Raw genomic sequence first — 23,278 nt, 5'->3', positions numbered from 1 at the left:
GGCAGTTCAACAAAAGCGGAGGGACTACAGTACGGTTACCAACCAATATCATTTCGTCGCTTTTGCAGTGGAGTGTTTGGGGGGCTGGTCAGATGAAGCCAAGGTTTTCGCCAAGGATTTGGGTAGACGTATGTTCGACGCCACAGGTGAGCCAAGATCACTTTGGTTTTTCAGACAAAGGGTTAGTTTGGCAATACAGAGAGGCAATGCGGCCAGTGTCCTAGGGACAATTCCGCCACAGCTGGATTTCAACGAAGTGTACTATCTTCGTTAGTCATCCTTATTTTATTTTTGTAACCTCTTGTGAAACATTCTGTTGGAATAATAAATCGTTTAAAAAAAATTGATGTTGGGACACATTTTATCGTACGAAATACCAGTCTAGTAATAATTCGTCTAAGGAAAATACGACATAGTGAGACATAATTTAAAATAGAAATTCGTTCAAAGTTCAAACCAATTTTATTTTCGTGTTTCATCCAATCAAACTGTGCGTGTGTGTGTGCAAAAAACAACATTCACTGCTAAGAGACCGCTGACCTATCTTATGCGGAATTAATATAGTTGACCGTTACGAGACAAATTGTCGTTACAAATATCTCTAGCCTAACATTTAACCTTTAATGCCTTCACACTAAATCGTCGAGTGATCCATTATTCAATTTGAAACAGATTATCTAACCTTCTATGTGCTTTGGTTATTGTATTGACACACGTATCTGGATTTGCACACTAGACGTAAAGGTACAGTTTATAAATGAATCTATTATAATAATTTGCGCTACTTGAAAATTAAATGATTTTGCGCACTCCACTTATTTCATGCAGCGACTCAAGATGACACATAATCAATTGTTTAATTGGAAATGTTTTAACGGATTTGCATTTCGAAGATGTGATGATAGGAAGTGAAGAAAAGCTCCGACAACTGCGACAAAGATAAGCAACGTAACTCCGGATAGCGTTTTCTAATACATTGGTTGTATGTTAATTTAACATTGTTAAAACAAATAAAGTAATAGATTGTTAGATATCGGTCAAAGCAATCAAATTGATTTGTAATCCTAGTAGTTTTAGTTATGATAAGTCAGTCTAAATTATACTTTGGGAGAAGAAGTTCAATAAATTATTCTTTTGTAAAGTCTTCTTTTATCCAATACAATGTCCCAGAACTTGGGAGATTTCAATAGGTTATGGGCCCAGGTACGGCTGGTGACATTATTTTGGTGAAATGGAAATTAATAGGTCGAAAATGGATATACAATTTTGGCTATAATACTCAGGAGAATGTTGACGAATTATTGCCTGGACAAGAACATCATACGGATATCGGAGGGAATTGATCAATAAAAACGGAACTATTAGGCAATGAAAACGGATTAAGAATAGAGGACATGATTATCTTTCGATTTGGACTCAACTAAGGAAATTATGGTATGGACAAGGGCAACGGTAATGGACAACCAGATACCTAATGATAACAGCAATATAGTGTAAATGAGGAGGAGAAGTTGAGAAGTTACGATGAGCTAAAGAATTTAGCCATTGAAGATGAGCAAAAAGATTGTTGGCAACAGAATGTGAAACAGAATTTGAGCCATTGGTGAAATGTTTGAAAGAGAAAATTGAAGAGTACGCGGAAAAGAATTTGAGTAATAGAACTTGAGCAAAACCAGAGCAACAGAGTTTGAGCAATAAAACTTGAGCAAAACCAGAGCAACAGAGTTTGAGCAACAGAATTTGACCGAAATGGATATTTCACAACAGAATTTGAACCGAACGAAGGCAAAAGTGAGTAAATTCGACGGAATTAGAGTAATCTATAGACGAGACAAGATATAAGTGAGAACGAATGATTAAGCAAGAGAGATAGTGAGGAAATAGAATCTCAGCATTCCAACGAGAAATCTGAATGGTGATGGGGCAAGTGAGACGAGTTTGGTGCGAGAATGAGGAATAAGAATTGAGAGCGCGTATGGGAAAAGCATTGGACCTTATCGACGATGAGAAGCAACAGAATGCGAAACCGAATTTGTGGAAAGGGGGAACGTTTGAAGAGGTTTGTTGAGATGATTCCATTCGAATGAAGACTGAGCAAGATGATACAAGTTAAGGAGGAGAATGAAATTGATATCAACGAGGAGGATGTTTTTATAGATAGAGCGTTCAAATCAATTTGATTGAGGAGGAATGTTAGATATCGGCCAAAGCAATCAAATTGATTTGTAATCCTAGTAGTTTTAGTTATGATAAGTCAGTCTAAATTATACTTTGGGAGAAGAAGTTCAATAAATTATTCTTTTGTAAAGTCTTCTTTTATCCAATACAATGTCCCAGAACTTCGGAGATTTCAATATAGATTTCATTGCCTACCCCATGCGGAAGCTTACTGCGAAAATGTTCAATTATATGAAGAATATCTTAGGTTAATTTTATGTGAATTTCTTTGTGATAAACAACTTAAGCATCAAGCCGTCAATAAACCAGAATGCATGGGTAAGAAATTAATTCTGATAAAGCCTTGTAATACTCGCAAACACACTCAGGAGTTTAGTTTTATCACAAAATTGCTACCTCACATACAGTCGGCGACTTTCAAATGAGTCACGCACATCACATATGTCAAAGTCGACGACTGTGTTGAATTAATTTCGCATCATTCAATGTACTTATGCAATGATCTGTTGACAATTCTTAGATCGAAAGAAGTAAGAGACCCAACTGATAGTTGTCATTGCCTGCCTACGGTCTCTTAACAGTATCTAAGCAACGCACTTTGAGCTTTTGTGATACTCTATAAAGGGTACGGAAACTTGACAGTGTGTCATATAACTGTAAAAAACCGTTTAATAAACTGTTATGATCAGAGCGAGAAAACCGAAAACTAGTTATTATAACTTGCCTTGGGGTACTTGTCAAAGTATTTGCTTCTCTTTCAACGTGGTACGTTGAGAGCGAGAGGACAGAAGACCAGTTTATTTTAACTTGCCCTGGGATACTTGTCAAGATATCTTTTTCTCTTTCATCATAACACTCTATACAAAATGGTGCTCTATTTGGCAGTTTTCGACTAAACCGCTGCAATCAATGACATTTCCTAGAGGCTTTGGAATCGAATTTATTCATAATTAGGTTTAGTGACCTGACCTGTTTAAGTTCAGGTTGACCATAACCAACTGTTGATCTGAATCTGAATTTAATATTTCAGGTTCGACGAAACTATGACCTGAACCTAAATTGGTTTTTACTTCGGGCTTGAGCTGAACTTGAAATTTATCATGTCACGTAACATCTCGGTTTCAGGTACCGACCTGATCTGTACTGATACATTTCAGTTTCAGGTGAATCTCGAAATAGAATTTCTAGTCAAAGGCGAAGGTTCGGGTATAATCAGGTTTCAGGTATCGCACATACATGGAGGTGGAATATTTTCATTGGATTCAATAAGAAGTCTATGTTTGTTCTAAGTAGACAAGAAGTTACTTACGTTCTTGTCGAGAGAGAATGTAAATCAACGTAAATTAGAATTCGTCTTCTGGCCACACCTTTCGCTCCTAAATTTAGCATTCATTGTTTGGGTTGAACGTCTCATCACGACAAGGTTATAATTTATGTTTACATTTTGCGAATTTTGCTCAAAAATATTATTTATTAAATGGGATAATGATTGCGTATCGCTTCGAAGATTTTGTATCTAATCTCTGAAAAATCTCTGCGCATTATACAAACAAAATGCAGATAAATATAAAAATGTTGAGCTCATATGGTCGCGCAGTTATATTTCTTCATTCATATAATTTAAAGGCTTTTGAACGAAATGATATGATATTTTATGGCATATACGTACTTTCGTGACTTCTAACATCAAATGAAATTAAAGATTTAAATTGGCTGGACAAAAGACGAACTGAAAATTCTTAACAAGAATTGAATAACAGTTGTAATTGAACTCGTTACCTTGAATGTTAAATATTCTTTTTCCCGCTACCGAGATTCATCTGCGCGTTTTTAAACTAGAAATTACGAATCATAAAATATTCGGGTAGGCGTCCAAGTTTTCAAGACTCTCGAAGATTTCTCTGCAGAGAAAGCATTAGATTCTCGAGTGGAATGTGAAAGATTCTTAAAAGATCTTGGCGTTCTCGGCAGTTTAACCCGCCTCGACAACAAAAATAACGGTATCCTATCATTTCTAGTAGACTGGGTCATCACAGGGATCATGTCCAACAACACCAGCGCTTGCATATAGATGCTCTAGAGTCTAGACTTACCTTAATTAATGTTAATCCAAACTTTTTCAGCCAATATCGATATGAAATTCCATATGGATTCGAAGGGCTAATAAGATCGAGAATCCACGTCCATATCAGGCACCGTTGAAACTTGCGACAATTTTCATTTTCACTGGGCTACACAAAGGCTACCATCGTTACAATCCTCCAAGCGCTTCAGGCTGTCGAAAATGAAAGTCGTGGAGCAAACGTTGATCGTATGGGTTATGGGTTACTGTAATTATATATGGCTCAGGTGTGAAACCGATGTCTTATGAGGGACTGATGCATATTGTGGACTCTCGGTCTATAGGTAAACACTAGACGATTCAAAAAGAAAATCGGCAATTTCATTAAATGTGTTTTTAATCTGCACAAAAAGTTTGTGGCCGCGGTACAAAATTAAATTTCAAAAATTATCCTTCTGCTGATTTCAACGAAACAATCATCAGCCATAAAACACTTGCCCAGTCTTTATTTAATGTTCACAGTGTTCGTTATTTCTTCAAGCTATTAATACTGTTCTTATGCTGATTGGCCATAAATACCAGCAATTGATCGATGACCTGATGATTCTGTTTTAGCACTGATTTCAATTCTCGTATCTCATCGGTCAATGAATCAATTTTCACCGCATTTTCCTCGATTTTCGTTGTCAACGCACCGATGTTACCGATACCCGCTGTGTCCAGATCAACGTCTTTTGCTTTGTCAACGCAATTATTGTTTTCGATGGAAAATTTGTGGCTGTACGACGTTGCTGTTGAATTTCGGGCCGATATTGTGTTACCGAAATGTTTCCGTTGCTTTCCGACCTGATAAGCTAACATCAATATGTCTTTAGGGAGTCGTTTCTCGCCAGGATTGAGCGGTTTCACACACAGTACGACTCGATAGGCTTGTGGCGACACTAGAGCTGTATAGTGAAGTAATTTTCGCAGCCACGTCGGTAGATATCGGTTGAATAATGCTGATTCGATGTACAGAATCAGTTCGGTTTGTCGAACCAATTTGGACAGCTCGGCAGTTTTTTTCAACGCCTGAATATCGTTAACCGCAATTCCAACGAGAAGATTCATCAGGATAACAGTGACGAATAGTAGAAACAAAACGAATGTGATTTGCGCACTGATCTCAAGCAGAACGTGAGGATCCTGGCCATCCGGATCGTTGGTTAGCAAAGTTAGATCTTGTTCCCCGATCATCATCACCAGTACTGTTATAAATCCCATCAATGGATTGGAGAACACTGGTGATGAGGGGAAAATTACACAAAAACTTATCGTGAAACCCACTAACATGCATGAATAAGCCATAAAGAGCTTAGCAAATTCCACTTGCACTTTCGTATACATAGCCACATAAACACCGAAAATTGGCAACTGACCAATCATCAACATCAAATTTGTCCAACCCAGCAGCACAGCAAAGGCAGCGATATGATTTTGCCAGATGTCTGTGCGATTGTTGTAAATATACGATGTGAGGAACACGCTAACAATGACGAACCATTCGATAATATTCTCTATCTGGGTCACATAATGCCTGAATGATGAATATCCGGTCAGTCCATACAGTTTTCGAAATATCTCTCCTATTATGATCACAACCAGAACCCACCACTGCATTTCGATGACGAATGGATTCTTCCTGAGCATATCACCAAGAATCGATTGCTTTTGGCACAGTTCCTGGTCTTTGATTGTTTCGTTCATGTCCTTTGATCCGTTGTAACAGCTGTGTGCCAACGCGGTTAGGACGTACAGAGTTAAGAACAAAACGGTTGTGAAACAGAACAACAGCCTTGCAATATAATATTTTCGGATCTTTCCCCATTTTATGTATAAAAATGCTGAACAGAGTGGATGTTCCAGGAATTCCTTCTGACCTTCCTCCACAAATGTGTTCAAAAAACTAATTTCCCGTGGATGACAATGCTGTAGTAACTGGCGAAAGTCCAATTCCAATTCCACCTCTCTTGTTGATGTGTCCTGTGACTGATGTAACGTTATAGCCGAGTCCAGTTTGTGATTGATCATAGCCAGTGAGGCAGGGGTTTTACGAGTGATCACATTCAATGCACTCGTTCCTTTACGCGACTTTGTCGACACATCCGCTCCATGAAAGATTAACATTTCCACACAATGAGCCAAGCCATCCAAGGCAGCCAAATGCAGAGCGGTAAAACCGAAAATATCTTTGTGATTTACATTAGCTCCCCATGCAATGAGGGTCTCTAGGATATCGAAGGCGTTATCAGACTTGCTAACAGCAGCATGCAGTGGAGTTCTTTCATCGAAATCTTCAGCGTTTGGTTCTGCATTTCCATTACGGAGCAGTGATTCGACGCACTCCAAGCTCGAAGTCCGGGCCGCTAGGTGAAGTGCTGTGAAACCTGGTTTGGGCGAAAAATGAATTAAATTTTGTGATCGAATAATCAATGTCCTGTCTGATTCGATCATGAATTTAAGACTCAATGTTTACCTCTATGATTTTTCATGGATGCGTCTGCTCCCTTAGCCAACAATAAATTAACACATTCCACATTTCCTTCATCCGCAGCCAAATGTAATGCAGTCGATTCCTTTTCCCGAATACAAATCCTGATATTCGGATCAGCATTCGGACTGTCCAGTAAAATTTTTAAACAATTCGAAAGTCCAAGATCGGCTGCCAGATGAATGGGATTGGTTCCATTCGGTTTAAGGGAATTCACGTCGGCTCCTTCTACAATAAAGAGCTGCACACATTCAATGGCATTTGCACGGACAGCACAGTGCAGTAGCGACTCTTCACAATTTTGTTTTGAGGTGCATGTGTGTATTGATGCACCGTTGTTTATTAACATTCTAGCCGCTTCTGGGGAATTGCCGAATGCTGGAAGATTTAAATTGTAGAAAACATTTCTCTTACTATATTAGATTGACAATCTTAACGCTAAGATAGTATCTGAGGGCTATATGTACCTGCAAAATGTAGGGGAGTATACGTCTTCGATTGTAAGTTGACATCAATTTTATTTTCAATCAAGAAACTCGTACAGGCTAAACAACCAGAAAATGCAGCCAAATGTAAAGCCGATATTCCGTTGGGGTCGCAAAATTGTAAATCGGCACCCATCGAAAGTAGTTCTTTCAACAAATCCAAACGCTTTAAAAAGGCCGACCACAAAAACGAAATATTCTTTTCCGCTTTAGTGGAAAATTCAAATGAACTCTTCGCATTTTGTGCAGTAATGGTACCATTTTCAATGTCATCTAGTAATTTGGATCGTCCCGACGCACTTTTCATCTGATCAATTAAATTAGTCCGCAGATTTTCATTGCAAATTTGAACGCTCAAATCCACCGGCGACTCATCAAAACTGTCATACATGCTGGGAACGCTTTCAGCCGGTGGCGATGGACCGCATTCCATATATTCATACTCTTCGGATGGATATTGTTCCTCAATCATTATTTCGGGGTCATTTCTCCATTTCACCATCATATTCGGTTGGGCCGTTTTGAACCTTTTTTTAGGGTGTGGAGAGGGGAGGGTAAATCGTTTAGAATACAAAGGAGCCTAAAGTTTTCGTTAAACATTCATTAATATACCTTTGTTGAGTAGATAGCGGTATGCTATCGGATTCACACATTGCAACACTTGCCGCTCGTGATACACGTTGCCGTTTGAATGGCTTAGCAGAACTTTCTTTGTATCCTAAATTTTCCATTGTTGCGTTCATCGTCTCGTTGTATTTTAACTCAATTTTATCTGTTCACCAAAAGCATTATCACTGGTTTTTTTTGGTATAGTCTATTTTCTTAGACACTAGACGTGACGTTCGTCGTCATATTTCCATTATTTTGTTTGATAAAACATTATGCACTAGTCTCAACCTTGACTTATTGTCTGCACACTCTTCAATTGCTATTCAAATGAGATTTTTAATATTGCGGACTACTCAGAAGTAGAACGAAACTTTCAAGAAAAATGTTAGTTCATTCCATTGCTCCAACGAGACCGTCATGAATGCAAATGATCATAAATCAACTCTCAATCTTTTTTTCCTTACCAATTAATTTAAATTTTCTTGTTAGAGTTGTGGAACGCAGAACATTTTTTTCGTAGATGGATAAAGGTCAAAAACATTGAACAGAACTGTTCAATGGATGATTATCCTCAGCGTATATGAGCTGAATTAAATGTTACCAACCAAATCTCATGATCAAAAAACGCAAAATTGAAAACGCAAATAAAATCCTCAGATTATTATAAAACCGAATTTGCTCAATAGTCTAGTCATACAATATGATTGTGCACTTAGACGAAGATAATCTGTTTTTGATATCAACGATAGACATGTCGCGTACTTAAATCGATTAAAATTTGTGTAGAACTTCGAAACTTTAAATTTTCACCATTGTTTTCTTTGTTTTTAACGCATTCTTTCCGAACGCAATGGAATAATCGCCATTCGAATCACTTGAATGTGCTGTTTCGAACAGATCTAAACTATCCGACGGCTTCAAATCAACTACTGGTCAAGCTACTGGTATAAAACCGTATCGCAACGAAGTTGAACCAAATCAAATTTAATCACAACGAAAATACTCTATTTAAACTGCTATTCATGTGAATGGTTATTGTATACGATACGTATGTACATATCCCGTTAATCTATTCAGATCGGTCGGCTTTAACGAGATTTGAATGAAAGAAAAAGCACAAGATGAAAAACCCTCTTGTGTTTTTCGCGAGAGACGATGAGTCGTATTTTGTTTATTTTGTTTTTATCATTGATTGTGTGACTAACGAAACTACAATGGATGTGGTGTACGGTGTACACGTCGAATAAAATTGCACACGCAAATTTATTTCCATATAATAGAATAGCACAAAATCACTATCATTATACGTTCACTCACTACTGTGTTTTCTCAGTAAAATAAGTCGTTCATGTCTCGTTGAGCTTTTTTCCGTTCAATAAAAAAAAACTTTCCATACTCAGTATTAGATAGATAGATAGATAGATAGATAGATAGAAGAATTGGGCGGAAAATAACCTGCACCTAAGCCTCAGATGGGCCTGTGCTTTTCTACAGTTACTTAAATTCTCTTAGACTTGTTTATGAATTTAAGGATTTCTGTTGGAGCAATACTCCAAATTGATTTGTAATTGATTGTATACGAGCCTAGATGTGATGTCATTGGTTTGATATACGCTGGACAATGACAGTCGATATACTTATCGTGTGAAGATGTTTTTTCAAGGTGTTATGACCTGTTAGAACGCTTGTGAGTCTTTTTATATTAGATCTGTTGAGCGATAAGAAATACTTAGCGTTTTTGTTGTTTATTTTGATTGAGTTTCTGGCTTGTCGCGCAGTGGTCAAAGAATTCCAATATTTCTTGAACTTTTGAGCTTTCCAGTTCGACGTTATTCGTTGGAGAGTAGAAAGTGATACTGCGGTCGCTGGTTCGGGACCGGTAAAATGAGTGCTAGTTCATCTGCTTTTTCGTTACCGGTAATTCTTGAGTGACCAGGGACCCAAGTAAGTGAGACTTGAATGGATTTCGACAATCTTTGAATGGTGTCACGACATTCAAGTACTATTGCAGACGAGAATTTATATCCTTTTATAGCTTTAATTGCTCCTTGACTAGCATACATAAATACCTAGTGGAATGGACAGTTCTATTCCCATAGTTGGGCAGAAAATTCCAGAGCCGGTCATGTTATTGCGTGAACCGTCCGTAAACCATGATACCTTATCACTTAAACTTAAGTCAGATTTCGACCAGTATTCACAGTATTATAATTACGCTCAGTATTATACATTATGTTCAATTTTGGATGCTGCACTGGCGTAGATTGAAGGTTCTTTGGTCACTTGTTGATTTATCAAACTGTCTATCATTTTTTCTAGGCATAAATCAAAAGACCGTGTAAATACAGAGAAATTAGTAAATGGAATATAAGAGAAAAATCAGTTTACCCTCCAACGAGGACAAGTGTTCACACACCTCAAAACAAAGTAAAAAAAAAAAACAAAACAAAAGAATAATTTTGGTTCTATTTCACATAGTTCCTCTAACAGCTGAATCATCATATCCAAATAATGGCAATCGAAATGTCCTAAGTTACCAATCAAAAAAATTCAGGTAAGAAAAAACTTCTACCAATTTGTAAGGCTTGAGGTCTGCCGCGAAAGTTTTGAGTTTAAATTGTGTTCCAAGAAAACAACGTTGTTGATGCAACAATCGAACTCCACGACGCATTCATGAGGTACCATGCGAAAAATCGTTACGAAAAGTCTGCAAGCGATTCGGCTTTAAGTAATCTGGCACCAAACTGGATTTAGTGAAGAGTTTGTTCGATCGTTCAGCGACATTGTTACCATGTCTGACTGTCGACCACAAAAAAACGACGAAGCACTTAAAATGCCATGATCAGATTCATCTAAATGGTCAAATGGTAAAATTGTTGAATTGTTCATTCACCGAAAGATCGATTTGAGTATAACTCATCAACAGGAAGTTCTACGTATTGTGTTGCATTCCCTGGTTTGACCACGACGGAAATTATACACTTATGTGGAATTGCATCAAACAGGGAACCAAAAACGGAAAGTTATATTTATCTGGGTGCGGTTCTGGTAGACAGCGAAGAAATTTCATTGGGAAATGTATCCGGAAAAGTCTTTTGCACTTGGGATTTGTGCAGAGACTAAGGTAGACGAAAACCGTCTAAAAGTACATGTGCGTGAACTCAGTATGCTCTGCACAATATGTGTACAGATAATATCAATGAATTTCATGTAAACTTAAGGGGTGCTGGGCAGCAATCATCATTTCGTTGAAATATAACCGCTAAAAGTCAATTCAATTTTGAAGAGCTAGATGTCCAACTGTAGATACACACCAGTGGTTCAGTAGTCCAGTAGTGGTCCAGTAGTCCAGCTGATTGAACACACATACTCGGAAAAGTGTGTTAGACTTCTGTCTAAAATGACAAAATGGACTGAGATGGTAGTCAAGAGGTGGGAAAATCCTCGAGATAATAATGAAAGCCACCTCAACTTGAGTGTTGAACTTGACTGCTTGAAGGCAGCACATTCGAGCGGTACATCCGCTAACATTTTAATGATTTTCAAGATATAAATCGTTTTAAACAGACAAATGATGTGTTGTTGTTGCAGCTGCAGTTAATTTTCAACATTGTCTACAACGAGTGGCTACTTGCAGTTACATCACAAGACTAGCTGATTGTAAAGTCAATTTCATCTATGCGCTTTTCACACAGTCGGAAAAAAAACTCTCATAAATTGGGATTTCCATCCGGAAGTGGGTGTGCAATGTGCACATGAAAATACAAAAAAAAGAGTTGCACGTTATCCAACAACAATGGTAACAGTTAACAATTTGAACTTGTCTGTCTCTGATTATGTACTTTAATTGTGTGGATTGTATTGTGTAACATACATCAAGCCAAATTTTTTTTATTGCAAATTTATATCCCATCTCTGATATATATATAATGTGAGAAAAATAAATTAGCAAATTGTTGGTTAAATTTGAAATTGAGGCATGTCGGTGTATGATACAGATACTACATTGTATGTATATAAAACTTACTAGACGACATAATGGATATTATGTACAATTTTATCATAAGTACATACATTAGAATATGGTGTAGGTTCCATAAAAGATTATAATTTTCATGGTCGAGTCATGATCAATGTTTTTTTTTTGTTTGCTAGTATATGACGAAAAAAGCTTCTTCAAGATTAATTCCAATCAATTTTGTTTTATATATTTTATCAGAATGTTTGTATTGAAATATTTTTTCATATTATAATTTCCTCGTTGGATATCCTATTGTACTCTAATTCAGGCTTTGATTACGTTCTGGAGCTCGTAAAAGCGATAAACAAATCAGTTGAGTGATTTCCGGTATTGGATTAATATTATACACAGTTAAGTCACAGCAATATTAGGGATGACCCTGTACAAAGTACAGTAGCAACATTTTAAGGTTATCTTTACACAGCATATGACAGGGAAGTAGGATGTTGGTCTGAAACTGTACAGACTAGGCAAAGTGAATTTGGTAAATATTTTCCTAAAGAATTTACAGGGTCAATATAAAACCGTAATTAATCATAATTGCAAAGTCAATAAATAATTCTCGTAAAGAATGTTGTCCAGACAAACATCTTCTTCTGTTAACATCATTTTTCGGTAAAAAAATGTATTTTCTATCGAAATTTTGTGTGCAAATGTTGAGATTGCCCGTAAATCAACAAAAATCCAAATATTTGAGTGTCGATTTATAGACTCATTCAAATTACCTTTAATTTCGTCTCTTACATGCGTGTTATGATGTTAAAATAGGAAGTCGAAGAAACCTCAATCCTTGATATTTTATTCTAGAATTAACTCAGACTCAGACATACATGATCAACTGCAGTACTACTGCATAAACTTAAAACTTTGAACAGGTCAACTTCATTAACTTTAACGCACACCTGGAGAGAAGATGTTTGGGCATAAAACCTTAAATACATTGACAAAACTTTATTGGTCATGATTCCGATCCTGAATCAAAAACGATTTGACCTGATTTTTTCACTCCAGGAGTGGATCGACAAAACCTCAGACTGAACCTGACCTGTTTGACCTGAATAAATCGAAGCACTTCAACCAAAAGCGGTACTATTAATAGGGTACTTAAACTTGACAGTGCAAAATTTTACACTGTAAAAAGAGTGGGGATAAAATTGCATACAAAATAGTAGTCTATTTGGCAGTTGTCATTAATAGCACTTTTGCTGGAAGTGCGTTGATCGGATTCCTTTTCTAACTTTTTTTTTCTTGTTGACTAGTTGACTCGTACATGGAGAGTAAAGTGAAATCCGGCAAGTTTTCTGATTTGAGAGTTGTTGTGGTTTGAATGAATTTCGTTGAAAAAATAAGAATCTAGATTTTTATTTTCTGAATGTTGGTTAGGCACGCGCTCGTAACAAGAATGAAATACTAAAATAAATAATTTAGATTTCCAATAAATTTTGTGTGGAATCATTTACAACAACTCCCCAAATCAGAAAACATGTCGAATTTAACTTTTCTCTCCTTGTAGTTCTCTGCGAAATATGATAAAATTTGTATTTATATCCTGCAGAGCATTTCGACCATAATACTTCTAGAAGTAGTTCGTCTTCAGCGCCGTCTTGAGAAAAACGCAATAATGAAAGACAATCAACTGAAGTTTCGTACTTCCGGTTTTGACAGCTACGACAAGAGCGTCGTCATTGTCAGCGATATAATCCGATTTTTCTGTGATGAGCCAATTCAAAGCTGGAAGTTATGAAGAGTTTGTAGAATGACGCTCCATTGACATCAATTTCGTTAACACTACATTAGTGTTTGTTACCTACAAAGCTACAAAGTGAATATTTCGGTATGCTAGCGGATCAGCTATTTATTTATTAACTTCATTCACCGTGAAGAATTGAATATTTAATCAGTAAACAGTAAGTGTCGGACCCAAAACTCAAAATTTGTAGTTGTTATATACGATGGAAAGTCGAAAGTCGAAATTTTTGGTTGAAATGAGTCATGGTCGGGAACGGTAACTGACCTACACAGGCTGAATGGAGATCTTGTTCTCTAACATGCTTAATGCCATTTTAAATCTTCATTCTTAAACTATTAACCCTCATCAATAGTAATGGCTTCCTCTCATATCCCAGAGAAATCATTCACCGTTATATGCATCATCACTTTACGATCTCGAAAATTAAAAATCCTTGCACGGGAAAAGCGATTTTTTTTGTAATTTCTCCTGTAAAAATTTTTCTTGGCCAATCTAAATGCAACCAGGGCCAATGGCCATGAAATTTATCACATAAGACAATGTTACGCAAAGCTCATTCTCCATTCTTATTGTTTTTGTTGATAACAAGATCTGAAGAAAATTGAGAACTTTCATATCGTTCGGATACTTACCACCATATAACGCGCTAAAATCAGCCAGTCTATGTCTGTTTGTCTATCGTTGCACTGTTTCATTACATGATGGTTCGCAATAAAGCTTTAAAAGCTCTTACGAAAGACAATTCGTTCATCCAATTTTGATAAGCATGTTACGGCAAGCGGCAATATACGAAACGAAAATTTATATATGGAATTTCACTTCAGAATAATTAAATTTGTCTGCAACAGATAAAAAAGCTGCTATTTGATCATCATTATTATCTTTATTATTCTACATTCTGTAAATGTGTCGAGATTTTATAATCTTTTATTTATATTTTTCCCAGTAAATTCTATCGTCTCGTATACATTACTCACATCCAATATTTTTTTAAACCAACATTGTAATTACAAAATTGAAAAGAAAATTTTTTCAAACATTCAAAATGTGCGCCGAAATATTCTTTTCACTTCACTCATTCGATGGAATAGTTCAAATCAAATCAATCAATCAATCGTTGCACAATCTTATGCGCTATTCTTCTTATTACTACCACCGTTTTTCTGCTGTTGACTAGCCAAAAACAGTAGCAACTGATCGATTACATGATCATTCTGATGCAAAGCCGATTTTAATTCTCGTATCTCTTTCGTCAGCGAATCAAGCCGTTCGGCATTGTCTTCCATCTTAGACGTTAACGCACACAAACTGACCGTGTCCAAAGCTGAATCCGAATCAGGCGCTGGTAATGCCTTGACATTGTTGTTGTCTTTGAATTTCTCCGAATGACTCAACGGATCTTGTAGATCCGATGATGAACTGGTGTTCTCAGCCAATTTACGTTCTTTGGCCACGTTGTACGCTCGCATGAGTATGTCTTTAGGTAAACGTTTCTCTCCGGGATTTAGCGGTTTCAAGCACAAAACTGCCCGATATGCTTGCGGTGACACGAGAGCTGTGTTATGTAAGATTTTCCGCAGCCAGGCCGGTAGGTATTTTTTGAAGAGAGCTGACTCGATGTAAAGAATCAGTTCAGTTTGTCGTACCAACTTTGATAGTTCGGCGGTTTTTTTCAATGCTTGAATATCGTTGACTGCGATACCAACGAGAAGATTCATCAGGATAACAGTGACGAACAGTAAAAACAAAACGAATGTGATCTGCGCACTGATCTCTAGTAACACTGGAGGGTCAGTTCCGTCGGGTTCATTTGTTAGCAGAGATAAATCCTGTTCCCCGATCATCAAAACTAGAACGGTTATAAATCCCATGAATGGATTGGAAAACACTGGTGAATCGGGAAATATGACGCAGAAACTGATGGTGAATCCAATGAGCATGCAAGAATAGGCCATAAATAGCTTCCCAAATTCCACTTGTACCTTCGTATACATCGACACATACACACCGAAAACGGGAAGTTGACCGATCATCAACATCAAATTCGTCCAACCCAGGAGGACAGCAAAGGCAGCTATGTGATTTTGCCACGTATCCGTTCGATTGTTGTAGATGTATGAAGTAAGAAAGACGCTGATGATGACGAACCATTCAATGATATTTTCAATTTGCGTCACATAATGCTTCACTGACGAATACCCCGTCAATCCGTACAGTTTTCGAATAATCTCCACCATAATGATCACAACCAGAACCCACCACTGCATTTCGATGACGAACGGATTTTTCCTCAACATGTCGCCGAGAATGGACTGCTTTTGGCACAATTCTTGATCTTTAAGCGTTTCATTCATGTCCTTTGATCCGTTGTAGCAGCTGTGTGCCAATGCGGTGAGCACATACAACGAGAGAAACAGCACCGTTATGAAGCAAAACAGTAAGCGTACAATGAAGAATTTCCGAATTTTTCCCCATTTGATGTAAAGAAACGCAGAACATAGCGGATGTTCCAGGAATTCTTTTTGCCCTTCGTCAATGAATGTGTGCAGGAAGGAAATTTCTCTAGGATGACAATGTTGCATCAATTGTCTAAAGTCCAGTTCCAATTCGACTTCACGCGTGGATGTATCTTGTGACTCATGAAGTGAAATTGCTGCGTCCAATTTATGATGAATCATAGCCAGCGATTGTGGAGTTTTACGAGTGATGACATTCAATGCACTTGTTCCTTTCCGAGATTTGGTTGTCACATCGGCGCCATGGAAGATCAACATTTCCACACAATGTGCTAAACCATCCAGAGCGGCTAAATGTAATGCGGTAAAGCCAAACACATCTTTGTGATTTATGTTTGCACCCCAAGCAATGAGGGTCTCCAATATATCAAAAGAGTAATCAGATTTTCCAACAGCAGCGTGCAGTGGTGTCCTTTGATCGAAATCTTCACTGTTTGGATTAGCGTTTCCGTTTCGAAGAAGAGATTCGACGCATTCCAAACTGGACGTTCGTGCTGCTAAGTGTAAGGGTGTAAAGCCTGGAATGGCAAAGTCATTTGTTGAAGTTAGGATAAAATGTACCAGCGGTCAGACATCAAGTATGGGTTAAAAAAAGTCAACTTTACTTGTATCAGAGTGTGTTACGAACTTACCTCTATGGTTTTTCAGTTTAGCGTCGGCACCCTTGGCTAGCAATAAGTTCACACATTCCGCATTGCCTTCATCTGCAGCTAGATGTAATGCCGTGGACTCTTTTTCTCGAATGCAAATCCGAATATTCGGATCTACCTTTGGCGCATCCAGTAATGCCTTTAAACTCTGGGACAGCCCTAAATCAGCAGCCAAGTGTATGGGATTTGTTCCATTCGGTTTCAATGAATTAACGTCGGCTCCTTCTTGAATAAACAGTTGAATGCATTGAACGGCATTCGCACGAACAGCACAGTGCAGTAATGATTCATCACAATTTTGTTTTACTGTACACGTCTGTATGGACGCACCATTGTTGATTAGCATTCTGGCCGTTTCAGTTGAATTGTTAAACGCCGCGAAGTGTAATGGAGTGTACGATTTTGGTTGTAAATTAACGTCGATATCTTTCGCAATAAGTAAACTTGTGCACGTTACACATCCCGAATATGCAGCCAGATGTAACCCAGATATTCCATTTGCATCGTAGAACGTTGCATCAGCTCCAACATTCAATAATCCATCCAATAAATCCCATCGCTTAAAGAAGCACGACCACAGAAATGCAATGTTCTTCTCCAATTTAATGGCATTCTCGAATCGACTGACCACATTCGTGGACAGAATTTGTCCATGTTCGATATCATCCAGCAGTTTTGTTCGGCCACCACACGCCTTCATCTGTTCGACTAAGCTATTCCGAATCGTCTCTTTGCACACTTGAACATTCAAATCGGATACCGATTCTTCGAACTTGTCGTACATGTTGATCGGAACATTTTCAGCTGGAGGCGAAGGACCACATTCCATGTACTCGAAACCGTCGGGGGGAAATTGCTGTTCCAGCATAGCATTCGGATCGGTACGCCATCGAACCATTAATTTTGGTGATGCGTTTTTGTACCTTGGAAAATTATTTGACTTTAGTTTGTGTTTCTAAAACTTCCACTACATCCGAACTACGTCTCGCCAAAGTTCGGTTGATTTGGAAGTTTTTCTTTACAAGATAATCGAACAAATAAAATCGAAATTGTATGGCAAAGTACATGCTGTTGTACAGGCTTGAAATGTTTTTAGAAATCTATGTACCTGGATTGAACTGATGATAGCGGCAAATCATCGCGATCAATTTTACTAATTCGTCGTTGCAGACGGGGTCGCCTTGGCTTTGCTGAACCTTCCTTATATCCTAAATTCTCCATTGCAATATCACTTTACGTTTCCACTTTCAATTATTATTATTAATCACAACCAGAAGCATTGGCACTCGTTTCAATTTTTTTTAAATTAAACTAATAAATCTGCAACATCCATAACCATTCAAACCATTTGTTACACTACATTCGTAGATTTTACTTCACAAAACCAGCTAGATCTTTTAGTGGAACTTATTGATAGACAACAGTGCCTTATAGACAAAGTCTATAAGACATGAAAGGTGCCAAGTGACAAGAGCTTTCCAGTATCCCAAATTGAAGATCTTTCCCTTTCATCCACTCTTTTATTGCAATCGAAGGATTCGAGGGTAGTAGCAGTCTAGAAAAACTCATGCATTCGAGCCATAATTATCGAGGATTAATTTCTCTTTATCTTAAGCATTCATAGGATAAGATGGGCAGGAAAGATGATGTTTTCCAAACACCTAAGCCACAAATGAGCCTGTTGTGCATACTTATATTTTAGAGAGATTTTACAATTGTGAATTGTAAATCGTATGATTGACCTATTAGAACATCGGTGTCGCTTGTAATTGATATTTTTTAGTATCACGATTGTGACGCATTAGAAATATGTTGACTAGTGCTAGAGCTGACTATTGTTAACTAGCAGCATAGACTAGACGATTAGGAAAAACCCAATGAACATGTCTGACACTGAAAACGAATCTGTGACATTCGAATCGTGAATTAATCGATATACCGGGAAAAAATTCGCAAGTACTTAGGATTCTCATATCACTTCTATTTCAGAATACTTGTAGTTCCCCGAGAATTGATAGTTCCCTCGAAGGCTGATAGATCACAAGGAGTTACTCTAGAAACTTCGAATTCATAGTCAAGCCATTTGGGTTCTCTCTGCTCTATACAGATCAAATGGATGACAAAATATTGAAGATCAAAAGAGGTAACTTCTATTCCCGAATATCAATTCGAATTTTCTAGTGATATGCCTCCCGTCGGTGAAACGTTAACTGTGATATAATTAGTTGCGTCGCTTGTCTCACAAGGAGTAATTAGAAGTATTTCTACTATAACTACATAACCATCACATAACTCATTTTGTAAAATATTAGCGCCACCGGCACCGGTAGCCTCATCTTTGCTTTCACATTATGTGTGTAATGCACACGACATGTCACTGATATTTTTGTAATCGACAAAAGTTTTTTTTTTCTGGTATTAAGTACAATGTGGGAACGTTATTATACACTGAACGAAGATCGTGAAGTAGCTGGTGTGTTATATTTTGATGCTGCATCAAACAATGTTATTAAAGTCCATTGTCAAAAGCGTGGGAGAAACGTAAATGATAGATCAATACAATCAACATCGAAAAAAAAAATGTAATTTCATTATTAGACGAACGTTAAACGATTTTAGTTTTCAATTTGCCATAAAATGTCGAACATTTGACCAAATTCATTTGTAAAGAGTTTTGTTTAAATTTGTAAAGAGCGCACTTAATAAATAATATTGATCTATGATGGTCACAAAATCACCTTTAACGCTAGCCAGTGTTCTATTTGCTCACAGTAAATATACAAATAAAAATTAATCAATCGATTGTTTAAATGGATATAAGCTTAATTACAGTAACCGTTACAAAACGAAGTCAATATGAATTTATGAATTCTTCCGTTTTTGGATGACTGAATCGATTAACACCGGTTATACAGATAATATAATAGGGAAATGTGTGTATAAGTGAATGCTAATTTCGGGTAAATTTTTGGCAAATATGTAGGTAAAGGTGATAATATTTCTTAAATTTATGCCAACTCGTGTATGGTTATAAAGCAAAACATGTTGTCCATTTACGTTTGCTCACATTCAATCGAAGTGGTTTCAATGATTCGATAAGGAATTATGGAGAAGAAATGCCAAGACAAGGACATATGTAAGCCATTGAGTAACAGAAATGGGAGGAAATGGGAAGAAATTCAATTTTTATTTCGAAGTGAAAAAGTAGAAAATAGGAAATGTCTCTGGAAATGTTGGTCGAAATGTTGTTCAGAAATGAGGAGAGTTATGTCACAAACAGACCTTTCCCATAAAGAAAATTTTAGGCTCATGCATATCTCAATGATAGATATAGAAAATCGAAATGATCATCGATAAAGAATTTTTCGAATAGAAGTTGAGTTTTCGTGGGAATTTTGTTGATCCGAGGTGCAGCCGACACGAGAAATTAATTTATACAGCGCAGGCAAGGATAAAAGCTGAAACTTTGGAAGCCCTGATTGTGAAAAACGTCGTGTTGATCTCGGGAAAAAATAGGAAATTTCATTTTCACAGCGCAGAAAATAGTCATTAATAGTCATTTTCTACCCTCCCCTGAAACTTCAGAAGCCTTTGTTGTGAAAAACGTGGTGATTACCTCGAGAAAATAGTTTAAAATTGCATTTTTTTCTGGTGACTTGTGGTCCTAGCTATACTGTTAGTGTAGAAATTAACGACCAACGTTTACAACTTAGTGTTTGATTTTTCTCATTCACAAACTTATTGTTCAATGCGCTTTAAGGAGAGCTTTTGTTGTTACCGTGGATTTACATAGCAACGTAAAAGTGACAGATGCAATGTTTTTTAAATACTGCAACCCGAAATTTCATTCATAAAATTAAAATTATGAATGAAATTTCGAGTTGCCGTATGAGAAAATTTTTGCATCTGTCACTTTTACGTTGCTATGTAAATCCACAGTTAGTCAATAAGGAATAAAGCTCCCCTTATAGCACGTTGTACAATAAGTTTGAGAATGAGTAAAGTCAAAAATTGAGTTGTAAACGTTGGTCGTTAACTTCTAGACTATGTGGCAATAACACCCTCGAAATGCAATTTCCAACTTTTCTCCCCTCGCTGAACAAATAACTATTTCTCTGGTGGGTTGTGACAACACCTTCGAAATTAAAATTAAATTTCTAACTTTTTTCTTCGGTGAACAAATAACTATTGAAATGTTCTGGTACAAAAGGAGTTTCATTTTTTCATAAAATCAGGTCGATTGAAATAAATTTCGGTTTTTGGAATGGTAATGGTAAATGAAGCAACCGATCGCGCAACAATAGTTAAAACGATTTATAGCTTATAAATTCACAGTGCAACTGGAAAACTTTTTCCATAAAAACTGAATTAAAGACAAAGAAATTAACATCACATTATCGAGAAAACGGTTGTTCTGTAGTGCAAAACGTTTGGCAGGCGAGGACTTTTCTCAAAAGCCATCGCCGGTGCCTATTTTAGGAGTTTAATTCTTAAAAATTCCATAAAACTCTGAAAACTCTCTTACAATTCCTACATTTCTGAATTTTCAAAATTTTATTGGATTTTTAGATTTAAATTCCCAAAAAAAGCCCTCGCATCAGCGGCTAAATTTATAGTTTGGACTTATTCAGGGCTTATTTTTGACAAGTTTAATTCTGAAAACTCAGAAAAAGTTCCGAAAAATATCGAAAATATTTTTTAGAATTTTTTCGGAATTTTTCGAACTTTCTGAGAATTTTTCTGAAATTTGAGAAATTTTCGAAAAAGCCTTGCAAATTTTGAAAATGTGACTTCTTTTGTGAAAATTATGGACAAGCCATTTACATCATTTGCTCCAGTGAAAAGGCGAAAAATGATATTTTAATCTAGAACGAAAGGTGACATTTTGCCGACATAATAAAAAAGAACCCCACTGGAGTCCAGTGACTGGACTAAGTACATACAAGCCTTATAATTATTCCTGGAAGTCCAGTAGTAGATTTAATCACAATTTTATATTCGTCTTGTGCAAATAAAGTTGACAAAACCAAATTTTCACTATCGTATCATCTTACACTGTTATACAGGACGAAAGTGTTCTTTCACTATACAGTTTTTAAACTATTCTATTTTTAAACCGAGACTCAAAGACAATAAACTTTATATTTTAGATGATGAAATCCGATCCAAAAAGATTTAAAGAAACATTTCTTTGACTCGTGTAACCAATATTATTAGGGATTATTTATGGTTTTATTGATTTTTGAAAGAAACGAATGCGTCATTCGACAAATTCAGAACGAAATTAATTTATTTTTACTACAGATTTACCGAAAAAAAGAAGAGAATACTACGACTTCAGGTTATGATAAGAGATTTTGGGCTTGAAACAGGTTCTTCACATCGAAAACAAGGAATCACAATTCAGAGACTCACTTCTATTTAAGTCGTAAAATGTCCGTCTTGAACTTTTTTTTACAAAAAAAAGTTTTTTTTTTTTAAATTCCGATATGGGGAATGACCTTTCTGAAACTTGTATACACTTTAATACAGTGGAAGGGCAAAATGATTTGTTAGATCTTTGATCACCAAGTCGTCAAAACAAAATTCCTTCGCACTTGATCTACACAAAAACAATTTGCGATACAAAAAAAGAATTCTCTTCATGTTACTAATTACACCTTGCAAGTACCACTAAAGATCTAACGTTTGTGTTTATTATAGACAATTCTCAAATCAATCACTCAACTCTTTAAAAATTCATTTTTTTGCGATCATCAAATCATCGAAATTCAATATTACATATACCGGTTCCGACTTCGTACAACTAGTTTTATCACAACTCAGAATTGTGATCTAAACTCCGCGATGGCTTTAAACCAACTAAAAAAAAGTTTGTTCACGAAAAAATCATTCAAATTAACGAAATGTTTAAACGATTTCAGGTATGCATGTACCTCGGGTCGACACACATTAGCAATATGGTATTCAATTCATGCAAAGTTGTAAAGACGATTTGAGATGATAACGTTTTCATACACCCTCATCCGATAGATAGTAGAGTATATAATGAAAATATCTGTGGTTTCATATTGTGTTAAAACGATAAAATGAGATGACGAATGATTGTAGTGTGTTGTTGAAGAGAAGCTGTGATATATATGCAAAGATATATGTACCCATCCATAAAAATTATAACTCTATCTAATGAACGGCATTAGATATAATGAGATGCCGATGTAGTTATGATGTTGATAACAATATATAAAAGTTAATTCTCATGCTGTTTATTATCGGATTTGAATGGCAATCACATTGTCCACATTGTACACATGTTATGCCGGATTGCTCTTCTTTCATAAATTATTTTTTGTCGGTTTTTTACGTAAATATTTTGACGTCATGTAAAACCAATTTCCTTAACCTTTTACAGACGACCGAAGATCATTTATGTAGAACTGTGTCATCTGATATCTGTGGTGATGACCAACTGAGCGG

The 23,278-nt window shown here is 36.6% G+C and overlaps 2 protein-coding genes across 3 annotated transcripts; both read right to left on the bottom strand.

Annotated features, from left to right (window-relative positions):
* Positions 1-4,633: 4,633 nt before the first annotated feature.
* Positions 4,634-9,059, bottom strand: LOC119067968 (transient receptor potential channel pyrexia-like). 2 transcript variants are annotated; one of them, XM_037171315.1, is made up of 5 exons: positions 8,562-9,059; positions 7,868-8,183; positions 7,238-7,782; positions 6,756-7,148; positions 4,634-6,666 (listed from the first exon to the last, which is right to left on the bottom strand). In XM_037171315.1, the coding sequence occupies exons 2-5, from the start codon at positions 7,996-7,998 to the stop codon at positions 4,769-4,771; spliced, it is 2,967 nt and encodes a 988-aa protein (XP_037027210.1). In that variant the 5' UTR covers positions 7,999-8,183; positions 8,562-9,059; the 3' UTR covers positions 4,634-4,768. The 2 variants fall into 2 exon arrangements, with proteins under 2 accessions (XP_037027210.1, XP_037027201.1); XM_037171306.1 differs by having other exon boundaries at positions 7,868-9,059.
* Positions 9,060-14,498: 5,439 nt separating this feature from the next.
* Positions 14,499-22,682, bottom strand: LOC119067977 (transient receptor potential channel pyrexia-like). Its single transcript, XM_037171328.1, has 4 exons — positions 22,530-22,682; positions 17,910-18,121; positions 16,784-17,724; positions 14,499-16,669 (listed from the first exon to the last, which is right to left on the bottom strand). The coding sequence occupies exons 2-4, from the start codon at positions 18,020-18,022 to the stop codon at positions 14,763-14,765; spliced, it is 2,961 nt and encodes a 986-aa protein (XP_037027223.1). The 5' UTR covers positions 18,023-18,121; positions 22,530-22,682; the 3' UTR covers positions 14,499-14,762.
* Positions 22,683-23,278: the final 596 nt, after the last annotated feature.

This window comes from Bradysia coprophila, chromosome II, assembly GCF_014529535.1.
Source record: "Bradysia coprophila strain Holo2 chromosome II, BU_Bcop_v1, whole genome shotgun sequence".
Taxonomy (NCBI): domain Eukaryota; kingdom Metazoa; phylum Arthropoda; class Insecta; order Diptera; family Sciaridae; genus Bradysia; species Bradysia coprophila.
The sequence above is the reverse complement of the archived record's forward strand: the minus strand, read 5'-3'. Positions and strand labels throughout refer to the sequence as shown.